General features: G+C 37.2%; 1 protein-coding gene across 1 annotated transcript in view; it reads right to left on the bottom strand.

Moving 5' to 3' along the window:
• Window positions 1–23,561, bottom strand: part of Dmxl1 (Dmx like 1) — a 152,745-nt gene extending 129,184 nt beyond the window's left edge. The window contains exons 1-5 of the mRNA XM_028777140.1: window positions 23,475–23,561; window positions 14,679–14,804; window positions 13,420–13,491; window positions 5,438–5,516; window positions 3,352–3,484 (exon numbers count right to left, since the gene is read on the bottom strand). Of these exons, the coding sequence (XP_028632973.1) occupies window positions 3,352–3,484; window positions 5,438–5,516; window positions 13,420–13,491; window positions 14,679–14,804; window positions 23,475–23,561 (497 nt within the window). The remainder of the gene's footprint in view (window positions 1–3,351; window positions 3,485–5,437; window positions 5,517–13,419; window positions 13,492–14,678; window positions 14,805–23,474) is intronic.
• Between the last annotated feature and the right edge of the window lie 435 nt (window positions 23,562–23,996).

The following is a 23,996-nucleotide window of genomic DNA, read 5'->3' as shown; positions in this document are numbered from 1 at the left end:
GCCCAAAATAACCAGTACTTTCCAAATTAAACTCCAGCAATTTCTCATGATTACAGAATTCTGGGTTACAGTTCACACTTACTTTTTCCCCTTATAAGATGGATCTTGCTCTGCAACTCAGGTTGGTTAAACACCAGGTTAAGGAGGCCTCCTGTTTCTACTACACAGCTGAAACTACAGAGTACTACTAGTAACCCTAAAGGTTCACACGAGGTTTTTGTTGTTGCTGCTAAGAAATTTTGTTTTGTTTTTTTCCTTTTTTTTGTTTTGTGTGTGTGTGTGTGTGGTGTGTGTGTGTGTGTGTGTGTGTGTGTGTGTTTGGGATGAACTCAAGGGCCTGTATATGCTAAGTACATGCTTTACTAGAGACTTTCTCCTGATACTTAACTTTTAGAATATTCCAAAAAAAAAAGTAGTTACTAAGAGAAACTTTAAATATAGATTTCTAAGTCATGCAAATGCAGGAAATTCTAGCATTCAAAAGATAGAATTAAGAATACTGCAACCAACTTTGAAACCAACTTGGCCTACACTGTAACTACTTCAGGTAAGCTAGGGCTGTAATGGTGAGGACCTGTCTCAAAAACCATTTATAAAATGTTTCCTAAGAATCATATAAATAATAATTGTTCAAAACAAACAAAAAACCCCTATGTCTGTCTTTTATATGGATGTAAGAATTCCAAATTCTGTTCCTCATAAATGCATAGTAAATATTCACTCAACTTAGCCATCTCCCCAGCTTGCTCACTCATTTTTACTCATCTGGTTTATCTTGGGATATTCCTAAACTAAGTTATAAAACTGTGCCATGAACGGTTGTGCATGCCTGAAATCCCAGCACTGTTGGCTTACAGGTGACTTGCTTCTCCCAGGAACCTAGCATCGGCTTATGTCATCACCTGCTATTATTATTGCCACCCCCAGGTGTGCTCTACAGAACTGCTCTTCACCCAAGCTCCCTCCCCTCTCCCGCCTTTCTGTCCTTCTGTCTGCCCCTTCTCTGTCCTCATGGCTCTGCTCCCATTTGTCTGCCTCTGGCCCTTCTCCAGGTCCTCAATCCTCTCCCTTCTCCCAAATAAACTTCCCTTATACCAGGTCTAAGACTTGGAGTGATTTCTCAAGGCCAGCCATGTTCCCCTCCCACCGCTGCATTACATTTCATAGCAAGCACTTGGGAGACTGAGGCAGTAGGGTTGTGAGTTCAGGGCCAGCATATCAAGGCCCTTGCCTTTTCTTAAAGCAACAACTACTCTTTTTAAAAGCAAAGCAAAACTCAGTACTCCTATTCAATCCCTCATAAGTTTACTGATTCCTTCACAGTAAACAATAAAGACAAAGGCACCTGGGCATGGTGTTTGAATGATAATGGCTCCCATAGGTCATGTTTGAATACTTGGTTACAGGTTGAAGGAACAGATTGTGAAGGATTAGGTGTGATCTTTTATAAATTGCCTTGGTCATGGTGTTTTGTCACTGCAACAGAAAAGTAACCAGGACAGCAGCAATGCTAATACTTCCAGCTACTGAGGAGACTGAGGCTAGAGGATCACTTTAGTATACAAGATCAGCCTGAGCAACAGCAAAACATTTCCCTCTTCCCCAAGTGACTTCACAGTGATGTATAAATAATCCCCTTCTATCTCTCTGCACCCTGCTCTTATCACTCTAGCCACAAGTTAAACACTCAGACACAGGGAACTTGTCCTTGATAACACTCATTCTTTCAGGTTGATTTTCTAATGTGACCTTCCGTTCTCTTTCACTTATCTTGCTTACTTTTGTCTTCAAAGTTCTTATTAATCTAAAAAATGTCTTAAGCAGTGTTTTAAGCATATCACTAAAAAGGAATGTGGTCAAAACTGAACTTTGCGATGTACTCTAGTCATCTGAATCTTCAGTTTCTGCTCTCAAGCTTTTCTACTTGCTTAATAAGAAACAGTATCAAATCAACAGTTATCATGCCTATTCTAAGTTACTGTTGCATTCGCTGAACTTAAGTCTTCCCTCCCTTCTTACAAATGCACAAAGTACATTTTATGTCCTCAGTTTATTTCACAGAAACCTTTGGATACACCTATAGGAAAGAATAAGCAACCCTCTCTTCAATAACTTAAAAGCAAATGGCAAAACAAAGGCATGGTAGCCAGAACAGCTGAAAGTTCCCATCTTGATCTACAAATATGAGGCAGAGAGAGCACAAAAGTAAAGCCCAGTCTTTTCTAAAAAATTATTTATAAAAAATTGTATTCTTCCTCCATATATTAACATGTTTATACCTATGATACCTCTTCTGCAAATTTAGTATATAAGTCTGTCTTTAGTATGTGTGTGTGTATATGTGTATGTGTGTGTGTGTGTGTGTGTGTGTGTGTGTGTGTGTGTGTGTATGTACATCTATCATTTGGTACCTGAAATACTCTACTATCACTTTATATAACAGGAGTAAGAAGAAATCCATTTACTATCCTATTATTTCAGTTTACCTAACACTGACCTTCCCCTAACTGTTCAATGCAATATTGAAACAATTTTACAGACACCTGGAACATGATATGCAACCAACAAATATCTGCTGAAATGGCAGAAACCTGAAAAACGCTAATCAAACTATATAAAATTTAAACCTAGGTGGTATTTATAAATTCCTAGAAAAATACTAATAATTTAGTGTTCTTATCAACAATTCACCTTTTACTTTGAACACTCACTATTAATAAACATTACTTATACTCCTCTTTCTGAACACTTCACATTTTTTATTTAGAAATAAGTTAATTGCTTCTTAAAATGTCCATTAGTTATACACACTGCGACTTTTAAAAGTCTCTCTTCCCATCTTCAGAACTCACTACTGTTAACTAGCGATCTATTCTTTTTTAACTAATCTTACTTTTAAAAGAAGGTGTTAACTCCAGAACCTCAATATTTTATTTATTAGAGAAATGTTTTGTTTGGATAATCAAACCTATTAATTTTCCCTCTCTTTTACTTTATAGCTTTGGTGTTATATTTAGAAATCTATTTCTCTACTTCCAAATACCATTTTTCTTGCCCAACAGCAACATGACATAAATGACAAATGGGTGTGTGGACAACTTAGAGGACTCAGTCCTCTTCGTCCACCACATGGGTTCAGGAACTGACTTATGTTGTCAGCCTTAGTAGCAAGCATCTATGGAGTAAGCTATTTCACTGACAACTTATGTACTTATTGTAACCTTTGGCCCTAGTGTCTGTTCACAGTGACTAGACTAAAAAACTCATATATACACCCAACTTATAAAATCAAAAAAATAAAATAAAATAAAGGACAGGTTTACCAGTTAAACTGTCTAGTTAATTACTTACTTGCAATGCCAAATGCACACCCAATCTCCAAAGTTTAGATCTGCTTTATCTGGATTTTCATCTTCAGTTTGCTTTCTTGAGTTAATATTACACCAAAGCTGCAGACAGCTGGAACCAGTTAAAAGACGATTACCTAAAGAAGTATACATATATATGAATAGTATTTAATATATAAGTTAACACTCAGTTAATATATATACTCAATAATTTCTTAGAATATTATAAATTCTAATAGAGTACCTAAAAAGAAAGCAATCTAAATGAATTTGCTTCCAAGTCTAAAGATTTAAGTTCTATTCCCAGAATCTTCATGATGGAAAGATAGAACCAACTCCTTCAAGCTGTCCTCTGATCTCCATATATGAACCATAGCATGTATACACCCATACATACCTACACATAAATAAGAAATATAATCTTGATAAAGATACATATGTATTGAAAACAAAAGAAAAATAATTTAAGATCTTGGATCTGTCAACATCCTATTACTACAGGAGGGAATGACCCTAAGAATCTGTACCATTCCCTTGAGGATTATAAAGGAACAATGGTAGCTGGGGTAGGGGCCAATGAGGAACACCCCCCCCCCACTATCTACATTCCTGAGAGAGAAAAGACACTTTATTGTGTGTTATAGTCACTAGGAGAGAGCCTATACTCTTGAAAATAACCTCGCACTCATAATGTTGTATGAAACCCTAATAAAATGCAATGAGGAAGGAAAGAGGAAAGAAGGAAAGAAGGGAAGAAAGGAAGGAAGGGAGGGAGGGAGGAAGGGAGGGAGGGAGGGAAGAAGGGAGGAAGAAGAGAGGAAGAAAGAAGGGAGGAAGGTGGGAATAAAGTAGGGAGGGAAGAGTGGGAGGAAGAAGAGAGGAAGAAGAAAAAGGGGATTGCAAAGAAAAGGAAGGAAATAAAAAGAGAAAAAAGTGTTAGTCTAGAAAAAAAGCACAAACTTTAGGACAGAAATTTAGAAATCTATATATCTAACTCATTTATTTAGCCATGCAAATTGATCTAGTTGGACACTCTTTGGACTTCAGTTTTCTTATAAACTCAGAGCTTTTTAGAGTTGTAAGGACTAACTGTAACTTATACAAAGTCTGTACAAGGACCTGTGCAAAATAATCTTCATACACCTTAGAAGAATGGAATGTGGTTGTCTTATCTCTTGACTACCTGGACTTCTACCTTCTTTTGAACAGAGAATGAAACAAACAAAAATCCTCTGGTAAGGAAAGGCTAGGCTTCAGGAGTATTTGTAGCTTAAACTTTCACTTTCAAATTTTAACAGCCATATAATTACACAACTCTGCTGTAGAGACCACATGAGAGACAGACCACATGAAGAACAAAGATAATACACTGTAAGATTAGCCAAAGGTCCACGTAAGCAAAGTCTTTCTTGGATCCTCTACATGCTACTTAGAGTAATAATACACAGATAAGAAACATGCATCCCCACCAAACCCTACAGAAAATCTGATTCATAACATAAGCAGGAAAATTAATGTTGCTTTATGCTATAAAATATTCATTTTTATTTTGTATGTGCATTTCTGTCTGCATGCATGTCTGTGCACATCCTTTACAATGGAGTTACAGATAACTGTGAGCCACGATATGGGTGCTGGAATAGAACTGGGATCATCTGGAGGAACAATCAGTTCTCTTAACTGGTGGCCATCTCTCCATCCTCTCCAGTGCCAAGTCATGTATTTTTTTTAATGCAAATACATAGCATAATACAAAATCTTGTCTCAGAATTAATTTTATCTATTCTGCCCTAATTGTTAAAAAACCAATCTATCAAAAAGTCAAATCAATGAAATCTTGTCAAAGAAATCTTATTTTCCAGAGAGAAGTATCTTTTCCCAAAAGTAACACGTATTCTGTATATCATTTATCATGGTCTATCATTTACTAGAGCTTATATTTGCCATTATTTCACTATAAATTATAAAAGAACACAATTTGTTTTATTTATTTTTGTATTCACCACTGTCTTAAAGATAAAATACAGAAAAGTAATAAAACTAATTAGTTAAATGACATTTGTTCCACTTATTCTTGTTAATTTCCTTACCTGCAGGATCCCAGGTTATATTATGTGCTATTGAGTCCAGAAAAAATTGGCCACTTTTCTGCCACTGACTATAAAGTTCCTAAAACCGAAAAAAAAAATCACTTAGCTAATTATGACTAGCATTTTTAAATTAAATGAACATGTTCACGTTTGCTGTGCTCATAATAATGCAGTTGTTTTTAGAAACAAAACAGGAGAAATATGAGTTACATCACTACTTCCCAATCTGTGGGTCACAACCACAAAAACCACACATTTCAGACTATCTTAGGAACTGAGATACTGCTCAGTAGCATAACTACAGCTATGAAGTAGCAACAAAAATGATTTTATGGATAGGGGTCACCCCAACATAAAGAACTATACTAAAAGTTCACGGCATTAGGAAGGTTGAGAACCACTGAATTAGGTAATAAAGACTATTCAAAAAAAAAAAAGACTATTCAGACTACCTGCTGCTGGGGTCTAAAAGTCTATTCTTAGTATCAACATCCAATAAACATATATTTTACACCAATCATTGCTTACATTATTTGTATTTTATTAAAAAGTCTAAAGTTTAACTTTAAGTGTGTAAGTGTAAGGATCATCTAATTTAAATATCCTTCTCAATCATCTCTAAGATACATTACTTCTTTAATATAAGACTTTCCTACTCTTTCAACAGTCTTTTATTTGAACCTACAAATCAATTAAAAAAATATATACATGTGTCACTAAATACACATATTAAAACTGGGGGCATCATTACCACTTTTAAGAGAGAATTCCTTCAAATTGTCCTCCATAGGTGGTCCCTTCCCAGTTAAATAAATGTATTAAACACTTTGAAAGTATAGTTTAGTACTGTCAATTATTTAATGCAGCAGTAAAGGCCTCTAATACTGGATAAACTAGATAGACCATACACGTTATCAGAAATCAGAGAAAATTTTGGAAGCTCTTAATGAAACTGAATGCTAATGAGTGTCAAGCACAATGGCACTTGCCTGTAAAACCAGCCCTTGGGAGGCCAAGACAAGACAATTGAGAATGCAGAGCTAATCTGGACTCAATAGTAAGTTCTGTACTTGTCTTGTGCCACATGGCAAAACTCTTTCAAAAAGAGCAATAAAGTGTGAGGGGGACGAGATAGAGAAAAAGTAATTTATAAAATAGTATTGACTCAAGTAAAAGCAATCTCAAAAAGATCAGAAGTTATGTAACAGTATTTCTACCACTAAAACATCACTTCGTTCTCTACATTTCTGACCTTTAGTATATCATCCTTATAACAACTCTATTAAGAATGAAAAAATCGAAAACACCTAGAGGAAGCTGGACTCCAAGGAGCTCTAACATGCCCAGGATCTTAAGTGAGTAGGCCTTGACAACCCCACTTCCAAACAGAGAGTAACTGGGACCCAGGAACTCCCTGACCAATGGCACGGGGCCCTTCCGGTCTGTGCCAGTGCCCAGAGCAGTCATAGGGAGCCATCTCTGCACTCAATCCCCCAAAACCCAGAGGAGTCTAGAGTCCCAGGAGCTCTAACATGCCCAAGAACATAGGACAATAGGATCACAGAAACTCAGGAGGCTGGGCACACCAGGATTTCAGGATCTCAGAAGCAGCCTGACTTCCAGGAACTATCACACCCAGGATCTCAGGATCATAGGATCACAGAGACAGCTAGACTCTGAGGAGTTGTGACACAAACAAGGTAACAGGACAGACAGGCTCCAGTAAGTAACAGACAGTAAGGTAGCACTAGAGATAACCAGATGGTGAAAAGTAAGCCGAAGAACATAAGCAACAGAAACCATGGTTACTTGGCATCATCAGAACCTAGTTCTCCCACCATAGCAAGTTCTGAATACCCCATGATACCAGAAAAGCAAGAGTCAGATCAGAATCACTTCTCATGATGATCATAGAGGACTTTGAGAAGGACATAAATAACTCCCTCAAAGAAATATAGGTAAACAGGTAGAAGCCCTTAAAAAGGAAACACAAAAATCCCTTCAAGAATTAGAAGAAGAAACTAAACAGGTGAAAGAATTGAACAAAACGATTCAGGACGTAAAAATGGAAGTAGAAACAATAAAGAAATCACAAAAGGAGACTACCCAAGAGATAGAAAACCTAGGAAAGAGATCAGAAGTCATGTATGGAAGCATCACCAACAGAATACAAGAGATAGAAGAGAATGAAGGCTGTGTATTCTGTAATATACAATTCTCAAAGATAGTTGGTATATCTAGGTTAGGTATTGGGTTACATATCTGATTGTATGGGCATCTTGTTATTGAGCATTACCAAACTTGTAAAGCCTTTGATTAACATTAAAAAAAAAAAGTAGCTAATAAAAATAAATTTAAAAAACCAGCAAATGCACAAAACAAAGAAAGAATATTAAGAGCAGTAAGGGGAAAAGGTCAACTAACTTATACAGGAAGACATATCAGAATTATTCCAGACTTCTCACCAGAGACTATAAAAGCAGATGTCACACAGACCCTAAGAGAACACAAATGGCAGCCCAGGCTACTATACCCAGCAAAATTCTCAATAACCATGAATGGAGAAACCAAGATATTCCATGACAAAACCAAATTTACAAAATATCTTTCCACAAATCCAGCCCTACAAAGGGTAATACAGAGAAAACTCCAACACAAGGAAGGAAATGATACCCTAGAAAAAGCCAAAAAGTAATCTTCTTCCAACAAACCAAAAAGACAGCCACACAAATGTAATTCCACCTCTAATAAAAAAAAGTAACAGTAAGCAACAATCACTTCTCTTTAATATCTCTTAATAACAAATGACTCAATTCACCCAATAAAAAAGACTTAGACTAACGGACTCGATACGTAAACAGGACCCAACATTTACAAAATATCTTTCCACAAATCCAGCCCTACAAAGGGTAATACAGAGAAAACTCCAACACAAGGAAGGAAATGATACCCTAGAAAAAGCCAAAAAGTAATCTTCTTCCAACAAACCAAAAATCCTGTATGGATTTAGCATACAGGAATAGCACCTGAGTGACAAAGACAGGCACTACCTCATGATAAAATGCTGGAAAACAATTTTCTAAACAAATGGTCCCAAGAAACAAGCTGGAGTAGCCATTCTAATATCAAATAAAATCAACTTTCAACCAAAATCAAGAAAGATGAGGAAGGACACTTCATACTCATCAAAGGAAAAATCAACCAAGATGAAATCTCAATTCTGAACATCTATGCTCCAAATGCAAGGACACCCACATTCATAAAAGAAACTTTACTAAAGCTCAAACCACACACTGCACCTCACACAATAACAGTGGGGGATTTCAACACCCCACTCTCAGCAATGGACAGATCATGGAAACAGAAAATAAACAGAGATACAGTAAAACTAACAGAAGTTATGATCCAAATGGATTTAGCAGATATCTATAGAACATTTCATTCAAAAACAAAATATACCTTCTCCTCAGTACCTCATGATACCTTCTCTAAAATTGACCATATAATTGGTCACAAAACAAGCCTCAACAAATACAAGAAAACTGAAATAATCCCATGCATCCTATCAGATCACCATGGAATAAGGTTAGTCTTCATTAACGATAAAATCAATGGAAAGCCCACGTACACATGGAAGCTGAACAATGCTCTACTCAATAACTTGGTCAGGAAAGAAATAAAGAAAAAAAATTAAAGACCTTCTAGAATTTAATAAAAATGAAGACACATCGTACCAAAATTTGTGGGACACAATGGAAGCAGTGCTAAGAGAAAAAAACAAAGCTCTAAGTGCCTACTCAAAGAAACTTGAGAGAGCATACACTAGCAGCTTGACATCACACCTGAAAGCTCTAGAACAAAAAGAAGCAAATGCACCAAAGAGAAGATGGCAGGAAATAATCAAAGTCAGGGTTGAAATCAACCAAGTAGAAACAAAAAGAACTATACAAAGAATCAACAAATCTAGGAGCTGGTTCCTTGAGAAAAAAACAACTAGATAAACCCTTAGCCAGACTAACCAGAAGACAAAGAGACAGTATCCAAATTAATAAAATCAGAACTCAAAGGGGAGACATAACAACAGAAACTGAGGAAATTCAAAAAATCATCAGATCCTACTACAAAAGCCTATACTAAACAAAACTGGAAAATCTGGATGAAGTGGACAATTTTCTAGATAGATACCAGGTACTAAAGTTAAATAAGGATCAGATTAAACCATCTAAATAGTCCCTTAACCCCTAGCAAAATAGCAGTAGTCATTAAAAGTCTCCCCACCAAAAAAGGCCAGGACAAGATGGTTTTCTTGCAGAATTCTATCAGACTTTCAAGGAAGACCTAATACCAATTCTTTTCAAAGTTTTCCACAAAACAGAAACAGAAGGAACACTACCCAGTTCGTTCTATGAAGCCACAATTATGCTCATACCTAAACCACACAAAGATCCAACAATGAAAGAGAACTTCAGACCAATCTCCCTTATGAATATCTATGCAAAAATATTAAATAAAATTCTCACAAACTGAATCCAAGAATACATCAAAACAATCATCCATCATGAACAAATAGGCTTTATCCCAGGGATACAGGGATAGTTCAATATTCGGAAATCCATCAACGTAATAATCCACTATATAAACAAACTCAAAGAAAAAAAAACACATTATCATCTCACTAGATACTGAAAAAGCATTTGACAAAATTCAATACCCCTTCATGGTAAATGTCTTGGAAAGAAAAGGAATTCAAAGCCCATAACTAAACATAGTATAACCAATATACAACAAACCAGTAGCCAACATCAAACTAAATGGAGAGAAACTTGAAGCAATCCCACTAAAATCACGGACTAGACAAGGCTCCCCACTCCCTCCCTACCTATTCAATATAATTTCTAGACAGAACAATTAGACAACAAAAGGAGATCAAAGGGATACAAATTGAAAAGGAAAAAGTCAAACTATCATTATTTGCAGATGATATGATAGTATATTTAACCCACACACCTATGGTCACTTGATCTTTGACAAAGGAGTTAAAACCACTCAGTGGATAAAAGACAGCTTTTCAACAAATGATGCTGGTTCAACTTGAGGTCAGCAAGTAGAAAAATGCTAATCGATCCATTGTTTTCTCCTTGAACAAAGCTCAAGTCTAAGTGGATAAAGGACCTCCACATAAAACCAGATACACTGAAACTAATAGAAGAGAAAGTGAGGAAAAGCCTCAAACAACTGGGCACAGGGGAAAAGTTCCTGAACAGAACACCAATGGCTTATGCCTTAAGATCAACAATGGACAAATGGGACCTCATAAAACTGCAAAGCTTCTGTAAGGCAAGGGACACTGTAACAGGACAAAACAGCAACCAACAGATTAAGAAAAGATTTTTACCATTCCTACATCTGACAGAGGGCTAATATCCAAAATATATAAAGAGCTCAAGAAATTAGACTTCAGACAATCAAATAATCCTATTAAAAAATGGGGTACAGAGCCCAACAACGAATTTTCAACTGAGGAATACTGAATGGCCAAGAAGCACCTAAAGAAATGTTCAACATCTTTAGTTACAATGGAAATGCAAATCAAAACAACCCTAAGACTCTATGTCATAGCAGTCAGAGTGGCTAAGATAAAAAACTCAAGGGATAGCAGATGCTGGAAGGGATGTTGAGAAAGAGGAACACTCCTCCATTGTTAGTGGGATGGCAAGCTGGTATAACCACACTGGAAATCCGTCTGGCAGTTCCTCAGAAAACTGAATGGACCCAGTTATGCCAGTCCTAAGCATATACTCAAAATATGCTCCAATATATAACAAGGACACATGCTCCACTATGTTCATGGCAGCCTTATTTACAATAGCCTGAAGCTGGAAAGAACCCAGATGTCTTTCAACAGAGGAATGGATACAGAAAATGTGGTAATTTACACAATGGAGTACTACTCAGCTATTAAAAACAATGAATTTACCCAGGCAATGGTGGCATTTGCCTTTAATCCCAGCACTTGGGAGGCAGAGGCAGTAGGATTTCTGAGTTCGAGGCCAGCCTGGTCTACAGAGTGAGTTCCAGGACAGCCAAGGCTATACAGAGAAACCCTGTCTTGAAAAAACAAAGAAAAAAAGAAAAAAAAAAAGAGGGAGAGAGAGAGAGAAAAAATGGCATGTATAGCTTGTTAACCCTTTTTGTCCTGGGAATACTTTTATTCCTGCCCATGGTGTTAAAGCTTGTCTTTAACAACATCAACATGTCAGCAGCCAAAGTAGATGCCTTGAAACTGAAAATGGACCCCCAGACAGAGTCATTAAATTAACAGGCTAGCAAGCCAAGGATGAGTAAGATTCTTCACAGAGCCTTACCAACCTAAGACAGAAGTGCATTGTTTTTGATAATGCATATTCCACGACAGATAAGGAAGGCACTTTTGTCAGAATGACCTAAGACAGGCTCAATCTTGTATGTGAAATAAAAAAGGAGAGGCGGACAGCTTTGGGGGCTGCTTGGCAAGAATCTGACAGGGTCAAGGTCAAGGAAATGGGCTGCTTGGCAGGAATATGACATTGGCCAAGGAAGTTGCTTGGCAGGAATTGCTTCAGGCAGGAATCTGACATTAGGCTAGAACAAAGAAGTAATTTCAGGTAGGAATCTAAATTTTAGGCTAGAACAAGGAAGTAGGCTTCAGACATGAAAATGACTTTGGGCTAGGACCAGAAAGTTAGCTCAGATTTTTGGTCATCCTGATAGGCCCTTAGAAACATTGATCACGAGAGTGTTCACAGAATTTTGTTTATTGCCTTGCTTGTTCTTTGACTATTTGTGTTTATTGTCTTGCTTGCTCCTTGACTATTTGCATCTATTGTATTGCTAGTCCTTCAACCTAGAACTGACCTTAATACTTGAATGTAATTAAAATGGTATGAAAGCAAAAAGGAGGAGGGGAGATGGGATAGGGGTTTCTAGGGGATAGGGGAAATGGGGAAAGGAGATGGCATCTGAAGTGTAAATAAATAAAATATCCAATAAAACAAATGAACAAATCTCAGTTAATTTCAGAGTTGAGCAAAAAGGGTCATAAGGTGGTCTGTATTAAAATCACATAGGAGCCCAGTGTGGTGGCACAAGCCTTTAACCTCAGCACTCCTGAGGCAGAGCAGACAGATCTCTGAGTTCCAGCCCAGCCTAGTCTACAGAGTGAGTTCCAGGACAACCAGAGCTAAACAGAGAAACCCTATCTTAAATAAAAAACTAAGTTCACATAAGTAAAAGCAACAGCAACAGACACCAATCCTACAATTTCTAATCCTATCCCTTCACTTTCCTATGCTGATGCTTTCATGTGGCTTAGGAATCACTGGTTTAATCTTCACGGTGACTACAAAGACATGGAAAATAATGTGACTTGTCTGTTATATTCAAGAGCATTAAAGCACATGAAATCTAAGTACATACTCTCAATATTTATAAACTATTAGTTAACAAACTTCTAATTTCTTATATACTTTCCTTATAAAGAACAGCATTTAGTCATCTGACAGCAACTATATGACATAATATAATAAAAGCAAAAAAGAAAGCCCTAGAATTGTTTTAATACTGAAAACAAATCATGTAACTGTAAGCAATAAACAAATGAAAAGACAGAAAACTTAAGAGTGCTGTATAGACCAAATAATAAGGTGCCACTCAGGCTAACCAATGGTGTCTGACAGTAGCAATAAAGTAACTTCCAAACTTTAAGTTACTGACATTTTATCTATTATCAAATAAAACTGCTAGAAACACTTTATATTTGGTTGACAAAGTTTAGTCTAATCTAATTCTAACAAAAATTTTAATTATATTTTAACATGAAAATTGAACTTAACATGTATCTTCAATTATAGTCCATAACTTATGCTAGTTAAAAGTATGGTCATGTTGATTCTTTTATACTAGGCCTATTTCAATTCCTAAAAGAAAAACAATAAATTACTGACCAAATTTTTCCTTTTTTTTGGCAGACTGACTGGTTCAAAAACAGAGATAACGCTTCCATAGGATGCTGCAATCTTTTAAAAAGAAAGACAAATATAAATAGATTAAAATACTTATAGATCAAAAGAACAAATGAAATAACTATTGTAGTTATGTTTAAAATATGCGAATATATGATTTCACCAATCATACTTAAGAATGTCAATTGGGAAGACATCACATGGTATTAGAATCCCAGCACTGCTATGTTTTTTATATATACTCAGAGGCTTCTCTATCTGCACTTATAATACACATAATACTATCTTTTGAATAGTCCTATAGTCAAGAAATGAAAAGAACAGTAAAATACTTAGCATATAATAAATAATATATACTATGTCAACTATTTTCCTCAAAGAGAAAGCATGCAAATACAATCTTTGCCAAATACAAAATCTGATACGATTTTAAAATAAGTTTTAAGGTTATGTACCTTTGGAGTTCATAATTCTCCCAACAAATAATTTAACTTCATAAAAATAAAACTACCAAATGATTTGTCTTTTGAAAATAATGCTATTTCTTTCCATTTTAAGGAAGCTAACATTTCAGGAGGTTTTAGTTTTGTATTCCAATGCCAAAACAATAAGCTTTAGGTATGTTTATAAATAATAAGTATTATGTTTCTATCTCAATTAATAAAGATAATGCTACATCTTAAAATTATACAAAAAATGGAGTTACTAACTGGGAATAATAGTTTATGCCTATAACCTCAACATTCAAGAGGCAGACAGAAGGACTGCAGTAAGTTCAAGGCCACCCAGGCTGCACTGTGATTTCTAGGACAAGCTAGGTTACAGTGTGACCTTGTCTCAAAAATCAAATCCAGGTGAAGAGATAGCTCAGCGATTAAGAGTACTTGCTACTTTTATAAAGGACCTAGGTCTGCTTCCCAGAATCCAGGTCAGGGAGCTCACAACCACCTGTGAAGTCCAGGTCCCGGTGATCCAAACCCTCTTCTGGCATTCATGGTTCCACCCCACCTTCACCCCTACAGAGTCTGCAAAAATACACTCAGACATACACATAAAATAAAAATAAATATTTAAAAACAACAACAAATCACTACCAGAATTCCTGACATTCTCCAATATTCATCTTGTAGGGTCAAAGAAACGCATAGCTTTGTCCTTGGAAAGTAGGTCTTAATTGAATAGGAGATATATATTTCAGATTATTAAGACAATAATCTGCATGTTACCACAAGATTACAAACCTTGCCTTGTTGCATTGAACAGTCTACACATCCCACTTGAATATTTCCATGTTTAGCGCCTGGGATGATCTGTAATCTTTCAAAATTACTTCCCAGTATTACAATGTCACATCCAGATGCATAGGCCTAAAATGGTAAAATAAAAATGATAGACATTTAAAAAAATATGTATAAAACTGGTATTACACATTGTTTAAAACATAAAATTTAACTGCTTCTGAGACAGTCTTTGTCAGAACTATTTTCTTTCCTTCTTACATATAACTCAACTACAAATCAACCGCATCTGAGATCCATCATATGCATTTCTTTCATCTTCACCGAATGTCCTCATTCTGTTTGTAACAAAATCATCTGTCTCTTGTCCTACTATTAAAAATCCAATTGCTTAAATTCCTGTCTGTTTTTTTTAAAAAAATAGTAACTTCTAAAGATGTTTACTAAATCAAGTTATAATCACTGCTTAAATTTTAGTTTCCTACTACACTTGCAATAAAGCCCCCAACTCCTTCCTTATCATGACAGTACCCTATGTGATTATCCTTCTATAACTCCATCTCAGGCACTTCTGCCTATTTCCTTCCCTCACCTTTCACTGCCCTTCCTTCTGTTATTTTTTTCCATTTAAAAATCAAACATTTCTAACATTATACAATCCAAAGATGCACTAATCTAAATGCTCTATCTCTTAGGGCCACCAGACCATAACATGCTTAGTCTTTAGAGCAGTGGATTCCATCCCAGCCCCTCTTTTTCTTACTTGTTCTCATGTATTTACTCCTCCCTATGTCTCTAGTTGCTTGGGAATGCAATGACAAAGGATATCAGAAATAAAGAACTAGGATACAGTTTTAAATATAAAAACCAGGGTCATAGCCGGGCGATGGTGGCGCACGCCTTTAATCCCAGCACTTGGGAGGCAGAGGCAGGCGGATTTCTGAGTTCAAGGCCAGCCTGGTCTACAGAGTGAGTTCCAGGACAGCCAGGGCTATACAGAGAAACCCTGTCTCGAAAAACCAAAAAAAAAAAAAAAAAAACCAGGGTCAGGTGGTGGTGACACATGCATTTAATCCCAGCACTTGGGAGGCAGAGGCAGAATCTCTGTGAGTTTGAGGCCAGCCTGGTCAACATAGTGAGTTCCAGGCCAGTCAGGACTATATAAAAAGACCTTGACTCAAAAATTAACTAATTAATCACAGGAGGAACAGCTAATCTGACTAGGGACTTTACTCTAAGGCTTTAGGAATGAGTAGATAAATATTAAGATCTTTTCCATAAAAGCAGGAGTTGAAAAGTTGTCTGATTAAATCTGTCAAAGTATTTGGATGAAAGAGACAAAGTACTTAGGATACCTACTGTACAAATTTCAAATAGCATAGATATACCTCAAGTTTAAAAAGGCAGTTCTACAGGAAAACTGCCAAGAGATTAGAGACATTTATTAAAACACCTCAAGAGGTCACACTTACCTTAACTTGCCTTCTGTTCTTGCGGGTTAAACTGAAGATATGCATGACTGCATTCAAGGACATAGATTGAAAGGCCATTTCATTTCGGTAGTAGAGATAAAGACAAATGAAGAGGCCTGAAAACTATTTAGGAGGTAGACTCTACATGACTTGAAAAAAAAAGTTGGAGGTGTTGATGATTCTACCAAGTCTCAAAACAGCTAAGGCTGGACGGTGATGGCACATGCCTTTAGTTCCAGCACTCGAGAAGAAGCAGGTGGATCTCTGAGTCTGAGGCCAGTCTGGTCTACAGACTGAATTCCAGGACAGGCAGAAACCCTGTCTCAAAAAAAAAAAAAAAGAAAAGAAAAGAAAAAAGAAAATGGGGATGGGGAGAACTTGCAACTATTCTCAAAAAATAATGATATAGGGAAACAAACGAAACAAGCTGGGAAGGAATGGTTTTAAGATGCACCAACAGGGGAAACTGAGTTTAAACAATGACTGAGTATTTGTGAAACCTGAAAAATCCAAGGACCATTTTAATTTATCAGTTTGGAATTCTAAGACAGGTTTCTTACCACTGCAGGTAATATACTCAGGAAGTGAATACAGAATGGAAGACCAAGGCTGAATTATCACCCTCAAAGAACACTTACAAAGAACACTGAGAATGAGTAGAAGAAAGAAGAGAAAAAAAGAGGAGGAGGAAAAGGGGGAAAAGAAGTAAATTATAACTAAGCTAAGGAAAACAAGAGAACGGTGAACGGACAAATGCAAAGAAAAAGCAACACAGAAAAGACATTATTAACTCTGGTATGATTATGACAACTAAGAAGACATGGTCTACCAGAAAATGTTGTTTTTTAAGATGAAAGTTTTAAGCATGGCTTAGAAATTCCAAGAAAAAGAGGTAGATAATATAGGACCATGGTTTTACACAGAACTTGAAAAGACAAAATCAGGAGCACAGGGAGGTCAGAGTACATCACTCATTATATAGAGACAAAAATAATAATAAAATAAGAACTCAGATGTTATATGAGTAACAGAATGTTGGGGTGAGCGGTTTCAGAACCTGAGATAAAACAGATGAACAGATGGGTGGGAGGATACCTGGGAAGCTTTTTGGTCCTATATAAGGCAAGGATGATTGCATTTTCCAGTTTTATTTATATTACCCAGGAGTGCTCATGAGCTAAGAGCAGAGGAACAAACAAGAACAAAGAAAAGATGAAGTATACTGGATTTGGTCAGACTCAAGAAAACAAGAATGTTCAAGAAAGTTGAAAAAAATGTTGACAACGAGGAGTATTCTTAAATTAACCCATATCAAATTACCTAAATTATAAGATGTAGATATCTAAAAATAACCATGCTAAATAATGACAAGGTTGAAGGTCTGGTTTTCACATTCTTTAGCATAAAAGTGGTATGAATTCCACAATCACAAGTCAACCACTAGGAGATATAAGAGTAGAAAGAGTAATCAGAAGTAGTGCATGCCCTTGTATGCAAGAAGCCCTGGTTTCACTCTCCAGCACTAATCTCGCTCACGCACATATACACCTACTTTTTAAGTTCTAGACCCAAAATAAGTGGATGTCATTTCTCAAAGAAAAAGCACATTAATTCTGCTTCTGGTGTTTTACAAAATTTGTGGAAAGTGGAAACAATGCCAGTTTAGTTTTTTGTTTTGTACTTTTTAAGGCTTGTGTTTTGTTTTGTTTTGTTTTGTTTTGTTTTGTAAGACAGGGTTTCTCTATATATCCCTGCAACTCACTCTGTAGACCAGGCTACCTTGAACTCAGCAATCCATCTGTCACTACCTCCCAAGTGCTTTGATTAAAATGTGCCAGCACCATCTGGGTTGTTTTTTGTTTTTTTAGTATATAAACTTATATTCTAACAGAGGAGTAGATAATAGAAATTAAGTATCATGTGACAGTCACTTAAAATAGTTTTATGAATATTTAAAATTAATTCAACCTCTAGAATTTACATTGTTGGGGTGATAAAAATGAAAGCATACCATAAGAAAAGAGCTTTGAAATGGACTGTGAGCCAGGCCTGCCAGTATTTTCCCTTAGTCATCCCAGCAGTAGTAAGGCTGAGGATGGACTTAAATCCAAGGACAGCCTTTTCTATGTCAACTAGATGATAGCCTGGGCTACATAATAAGATCTTGTTTCAAAGATGATGATAAAAACCAGCATGGTGAGGCACATCTTTCATAAGAGGCAGGAGGATCTCTGTGAGTTCAAGGCCAGCCTAGACTACATGGTGAATTCCAAGACAGCCAGGGCTATATAGAGAGAGACCCTGTCTCAATAAACAAAACGTTAAACACTAGTTTTATAGACTTGTCTGAAAAAAAAAAAACCTCACTTAATGGTGCTCTGATTGTTATGGAAGGTTACCAAATGTAGCTCAGTGATAAAATGGATATTCAACATTGCCTCTGGCCCTGGGTTCAATTCCTAGCACTACAAACAAACAACAGCAACAACACTGTGTTGGGTAATCAAATACAATGTCACAAAATATTTGTATATTACAATCGGTATATCAACTATTTTTTGTTAGATCTATAACCAAGCAGGAGAATGGTATATATATATAATAATCCCAGCACTTGGGTAGCTGAGGTTAGAGGTCAGCCTGTGCTATTATATAGCAAAGTCCTGTCTCAAAAGGAAAACAAACAAACAACCCCCCCCCAATACTCTGTTCCTAACCAATGAAGGTCCTCAGGATGCAGTGTACAGGAAGAACTATGTCCTGTGCACTAGGAAGCTTCAATCACCAGAACATTCAAACCTCAAAGTCTGACAAGTAATATGGAATATTCTAAATTTCAAAAATATATCCAAGGTTGTAAAAATCACTCTTCTAATTTGGAGACTGATTTCTCTAAAATGCTTGGAGTTCATTTTCATGAACCTTTTAACCAATCCTTCACAGGTAAATGCCCCCAAAAATTTCTTTCTTAGGATATGTTCTGGTTAAATGACTCAACTTTGATTAAGTTGTAATCAATATTTATTCTCTCTTTTTTAAAAATAATATTGACAATTAGTATTATTTTAATGATTTTTATTACGCGTAGTTATTTCTAAAACTCACAATAACTGATAAAAAATAAAATAAAACTTCAAAACAAAGCCCCACTTAAGTTATTTATAATGACATCATAGGTACCACGAACAGTCTTTTCTTCCTTCAGATAGGTACGAAGGAAACTTTCCCCTTCTATAACCTCCCACCCACAAACACTAATACAACCCTACTCAAACACAGAGGCCACTCATAAAACATTTCTACCTCCTCAATACAGCAATTATACTGCCACTGATAAAGCAGCCCTAAAATGAAACAAAGAATGATTTACCATCACAGAAAGTTGGGGGAATAAAACACTTATTTAGTCTCCCTACCAAAACCCCCATAGAACCACAGCTGCAGTTTTCAATTTATAATCTGGATCCCCTTTGCTATGAGCACTGTGTTTGTCTGTTATTAAAGGAAGCCTGAAGCTATATTTGCTTTCCCTCCATAGAGTAAGAAAATCCTAAATATTAGCACAACCTTTCTGTCTCTTAAAAATTAACCTCCTTGAATCAGCAAGACAGGTAAAAGAGTAAAGGTTTGCTACCAAACCTGATGATCTAAATTCAAACCCCAGAACTCTGAGTTCAGTCATCAGTGGACAAAGAGAACAATCTCCCACAAACTATCCTTAGACTATCATACATGTGCCAAATACATAAGTAAAATGAAACAAAATTGTAAAAACTCAAACTAACTTCCTTCCCATTTCTTTTAAAACACATTGTCAGCACTAAGTATGGATGAATTAAAAAAGGAAAAGTATTATTTTTATTTTATGTCAGCATTCTACAGAAAATATTAGGACATCTAGATTCTAATTAATGGTGTCTCTTTTTAAATCACTATGACTTGTAAACTGAGCATTTTCTCCCTCCAAAAACCAAAAGCTATTAATAGATTAAGATTAGAACACTCACCCAATATCACAAAAAGAACAAGGGAAGCATGACTGTAACCAAGGAAGAGTTTTGGCTCTATGTAACCAGTGTCTCCATTAATTCCTCACTTTATGTTGATGATAAAATAGGTAACAAATGGAACTATGATAAAATTTCAAGAACTTTTAGTAGAAATATTTTGAGACTCAAATCTAAATTATTAAAGCAATTATTAACTGCACTGCAGTAAGCTTCTATACATCAACCACTATTTATAAAGTACTTTCTAATACAAAGTAACATGAATTAGATACAATGAATTATAACCTTAATTTAATTAAGAGTTGACATTTTATATAACAAACACTAGAGTTCCATTAAAAGATGATTAAAAAAATTTTAGAAGTTAGAAGAAAATTTGCTAAACAAACAAACAAAAAAACTAATGACCTGTGGCCCCAGCTAATCAGCAAATAGATGGTGTGTGTGTGTGTGTGTGTGTGTGTGTGTGTGTGTGTGTGTGTGTGTGCCAGGAGTCCTGGGCAGTTTGGCAAGGTCCCGCCTCAAAAGAAAAAGTGAAAACAGTGTTGAGGATGGAGTTCAGTAATAGAAAGCTTCCATAGCATGTAAGCATGTGCAAGCAAGGCCCACTGGCTTGATCCTTGGGCAAAAGCAAGCAAACAAACTACAAAGCAACTTAATTATAAAGAACCATGCTTGAAGCCAAACCAGGTTATGACTCAACTACTAAGTATCACTACTACTTCAGTAATTTTGTGGGCACTCACAATGAAGCCACTGAGGATACTCAAGCAAGGCAAGACTACTGAATAACAAAATAAATGCACTCCAAAAGCAGGAGTCACATGGTCACTGCCCACTAGAAGAGTTCTAAGGACAAATCCAAACTAGTGGATATAGTAAGAAAAAAAACATTGAATGTTTTGATAAGCTAACCTATATTAGTAATTGTGCAGTTTAAAACATAAAAATTGTCATTCAAATTCAATTTGAAGAGGAACCAGAGTCTTGTTCTCCGAAATCCTCCAACACAAGTGTTGCACTATTTGCAGATGTGTAAAGGGAAGAACTGCAAACACAGGCTCATCTTCAAAGAAATCATGAAGCACCACAAAAGATGAAAGAATCGGGGAGGAGGGGGCTGCAAAACCTCAAGTCCACACTTCAAGTATAGCAAATGAAACATTTTTATTCTTTGTACATTATGTATCATTAATTTTGCTCTTGCTTAAAAAAAAAAAATTCCAAAGCTAGGGGAGGATGGAGCTGGGTGAAATGCTTGATTAGAATGCCAGAGACCTATGATTTGGTCCTCAGGGCCTTCATTGACGCACACACAAAAGAGGTTAAAAACAAATCTCAAGGGAGAATCAACAGACTGTTCATAAACATGGAAAAATGGGCAATTTCAAGACAAAGAAATATAAATTGCACCCATTTATTCAGGAAAGTAAGGGCAAGAAATTTGCTGAAATGGAACTCCAGCTAACTGCAGGAGGAAAAAGCATAACTCTAATCTTTAGACTCTCGCAAAAATTAAAGGGACCTGGGATCTTTATACCAAACAAATATAGTTATATTATATGTATTTAGGGATCTAATGTGTGGACAAATGTGTGTGTAACTTATTTGATTATATACTTATCTGGAAGCAATCTGCAACCAGCTTAGAAGAAGGTCATCACATCTTGCTTTAGAAAAACTGACTTTAAAAACAGAAGTGGGCAACAAGTTACATTGCTAGTATATGGTTACTATTTAACCCTTAACGCCTGAAAACTAGCATGAAAGCAATTTGTCAAGGCTTTATAGACTAATGCATGTAGATGTATAAATGGGCTGTCAATTTATACATGCTTGAAGTACCCATGATGCCTTATGTACATTCAGAATGTCTTTTTAAAAACTTCTTAGAATTTGCCTTGGAGAGAGCTCTCATTAAGCTTAGGGCATGGCAGAAAATGACAATACATCATTATCCTATAATCTCTCACCAGGAAGACATCCAATGAAGCCTCACTGGCTGTACTTCCTTCCTTAAGGAGAGATAGCAATGTCCAGCTGTGGGTGACAAATGCTAAGACCAATCTCCTCCCCTCACTTCCCCTGAGAATTTCAGACTAGGCAAACATTAAGAATTAGAATCTTGACAACTCCTAGCATCATGGGCCACTCCATTGGGAAGCCACAGGCTAGCATAACTCTAAAAGTACAGTTTAAGCATGAATGCCTAAAGCACATTAAATGCTGAGTATTACTTATTCTAACAAAAGTCTGAGTCAGTCAGACACTCACTCTCTCTCTCTCTCTCTCTCTCTCTCTCTCTCTCTCTCTCTCTCTCGCCCCCCCCCACACACACACAAACACACACACACACCCCAGAGAAATTAAGATCTCTAAGCCTGGAGCATGTTGTTTGTGTTTTAATCATAAAAAATTAAATTTTACATTTAATAAAAAAGTTGTAGCTAAACACATCAGCACTATAAATATGTTCAGACTAGAGGTCTGAAGTCCACTACTGATTGTGACTTGAAATTATTAGAAAAGCTAAAAAACTAGCTGGGCAGTGGTGGTGCACGCCTTTAACCCCAGCACTTGGGAGGCAGAGGCAGGCGGATTTCTGAGTTAGAGGTCAGCCTGGTCTACAAAGTGAGTTCCAGGACAGTCAGGGCTACACAGAGAAACCTTGTCTCGAAAAACCAAAAAGAAAAAAAAAAAAGACAGAAAAATGTCATTAAACCCATAAAGCCAGAAACGTGAGACTATCTTTGTTCTAACAGCTAGAAATAGAAAAGGAAGTCACATTGGCTAAATCTTAACCTGCCCTTAGCAAACAGGAGATATGCTGAAGATACAACAGTGAAACCATCGAACACCCTCAAACAAAACTTTTCAAGGATTACAAGGCTGTTGCCTATGTAACTCAGAGGATCTTAGGAATGAATGAAGAATATTTTCTTTGCAAAGTTATTCATCGGTGAACTTTAAGGAAAATAAATAGAAAGGCGCTGTTTTCATTATATTGTCATTTAAACTAGCTTAATAATCAGTAACTGTTTTAGAACACCCACTCTTTTAACTACAAACCTTGACCTTAGAACCTTGACCTGAAAAAAAAAAAGAAGCAAATCCGAATTATTTAATCTAAATTAATTCGACACTCCAGGCCTATGCAGCGGGAAAATCAACACCGTCTCCCCGAACCCCCGATCCATGATTCTTCTCACAGTTAGGAGGAACTACTATGGCTCGAAGGAGTCAGTCTAACACTTTTTTTTAAAAGCCCGAAAACGCGCTAACTGGAGCGGAGGCCGTGCGGCCTCTCCCGCCCTCACCGTGAAGCGCTGCTCGCCGACGCTGCCCACCGCGAAGCAGTGGTCGCCGGGGTTCACCGCGCCGGTCAGCACCTGGTGCAGGTTCATGGCGGCGCCCTAGTCCCGCAGCAGACGCCGCGGCCAGCTCATGCCGGTGCTCAGCCGTCTCCCTGCGCGTTCCCCTAGGGGCGGCGGCCGCTCCTCCGCGGCGGTGCCAGGCACCCGAAGCCGCAGATGCTCGGTCGGGGCCCGCGGCTCATTCCAAGCCCGGCGGCCGAGGCCTGAGGGGGGCGGGCCGGGTAGCGAGTGCGGCGCCGCGCTGCTCTGCACCTGTCACGACAGCCCAGGTAGAGCCCGGCGTCCGCTCACCGATCCGTCCCAGGAGCTGCCCTCGGAGACCGAGCTGTCCAGACGCTACTCCCGAGCCGGGTCAGCGGGACGGACGCACAGCCCGAGAGGCGCGGCAGCACGCGCAGCTCCTCACCAGACCGGCCCCAGCCCAGCCGCGGTCCCGCCGCCCTCAGCAGCTGCCACCGCTCGCTA

This window comes from Grammomys surdaster, unplaced genomic scaffold (genome assembly GCF_004785775.1).
Source record: "Grammomys surdaster isolate TR1022 unplaced genomic scaffold, NIH_TR_1.0 278, whole genome shotgun sequence".
Taxonomy (NCBI): Eukaryota; Metazoa; Chordata; class Mammalia; order Rodentia; family Muridae; genus Grammomys; species Grammomys surdaster.
This window is presented reverse-complemented; position numbering and strand designations above follow the sequence as displayed.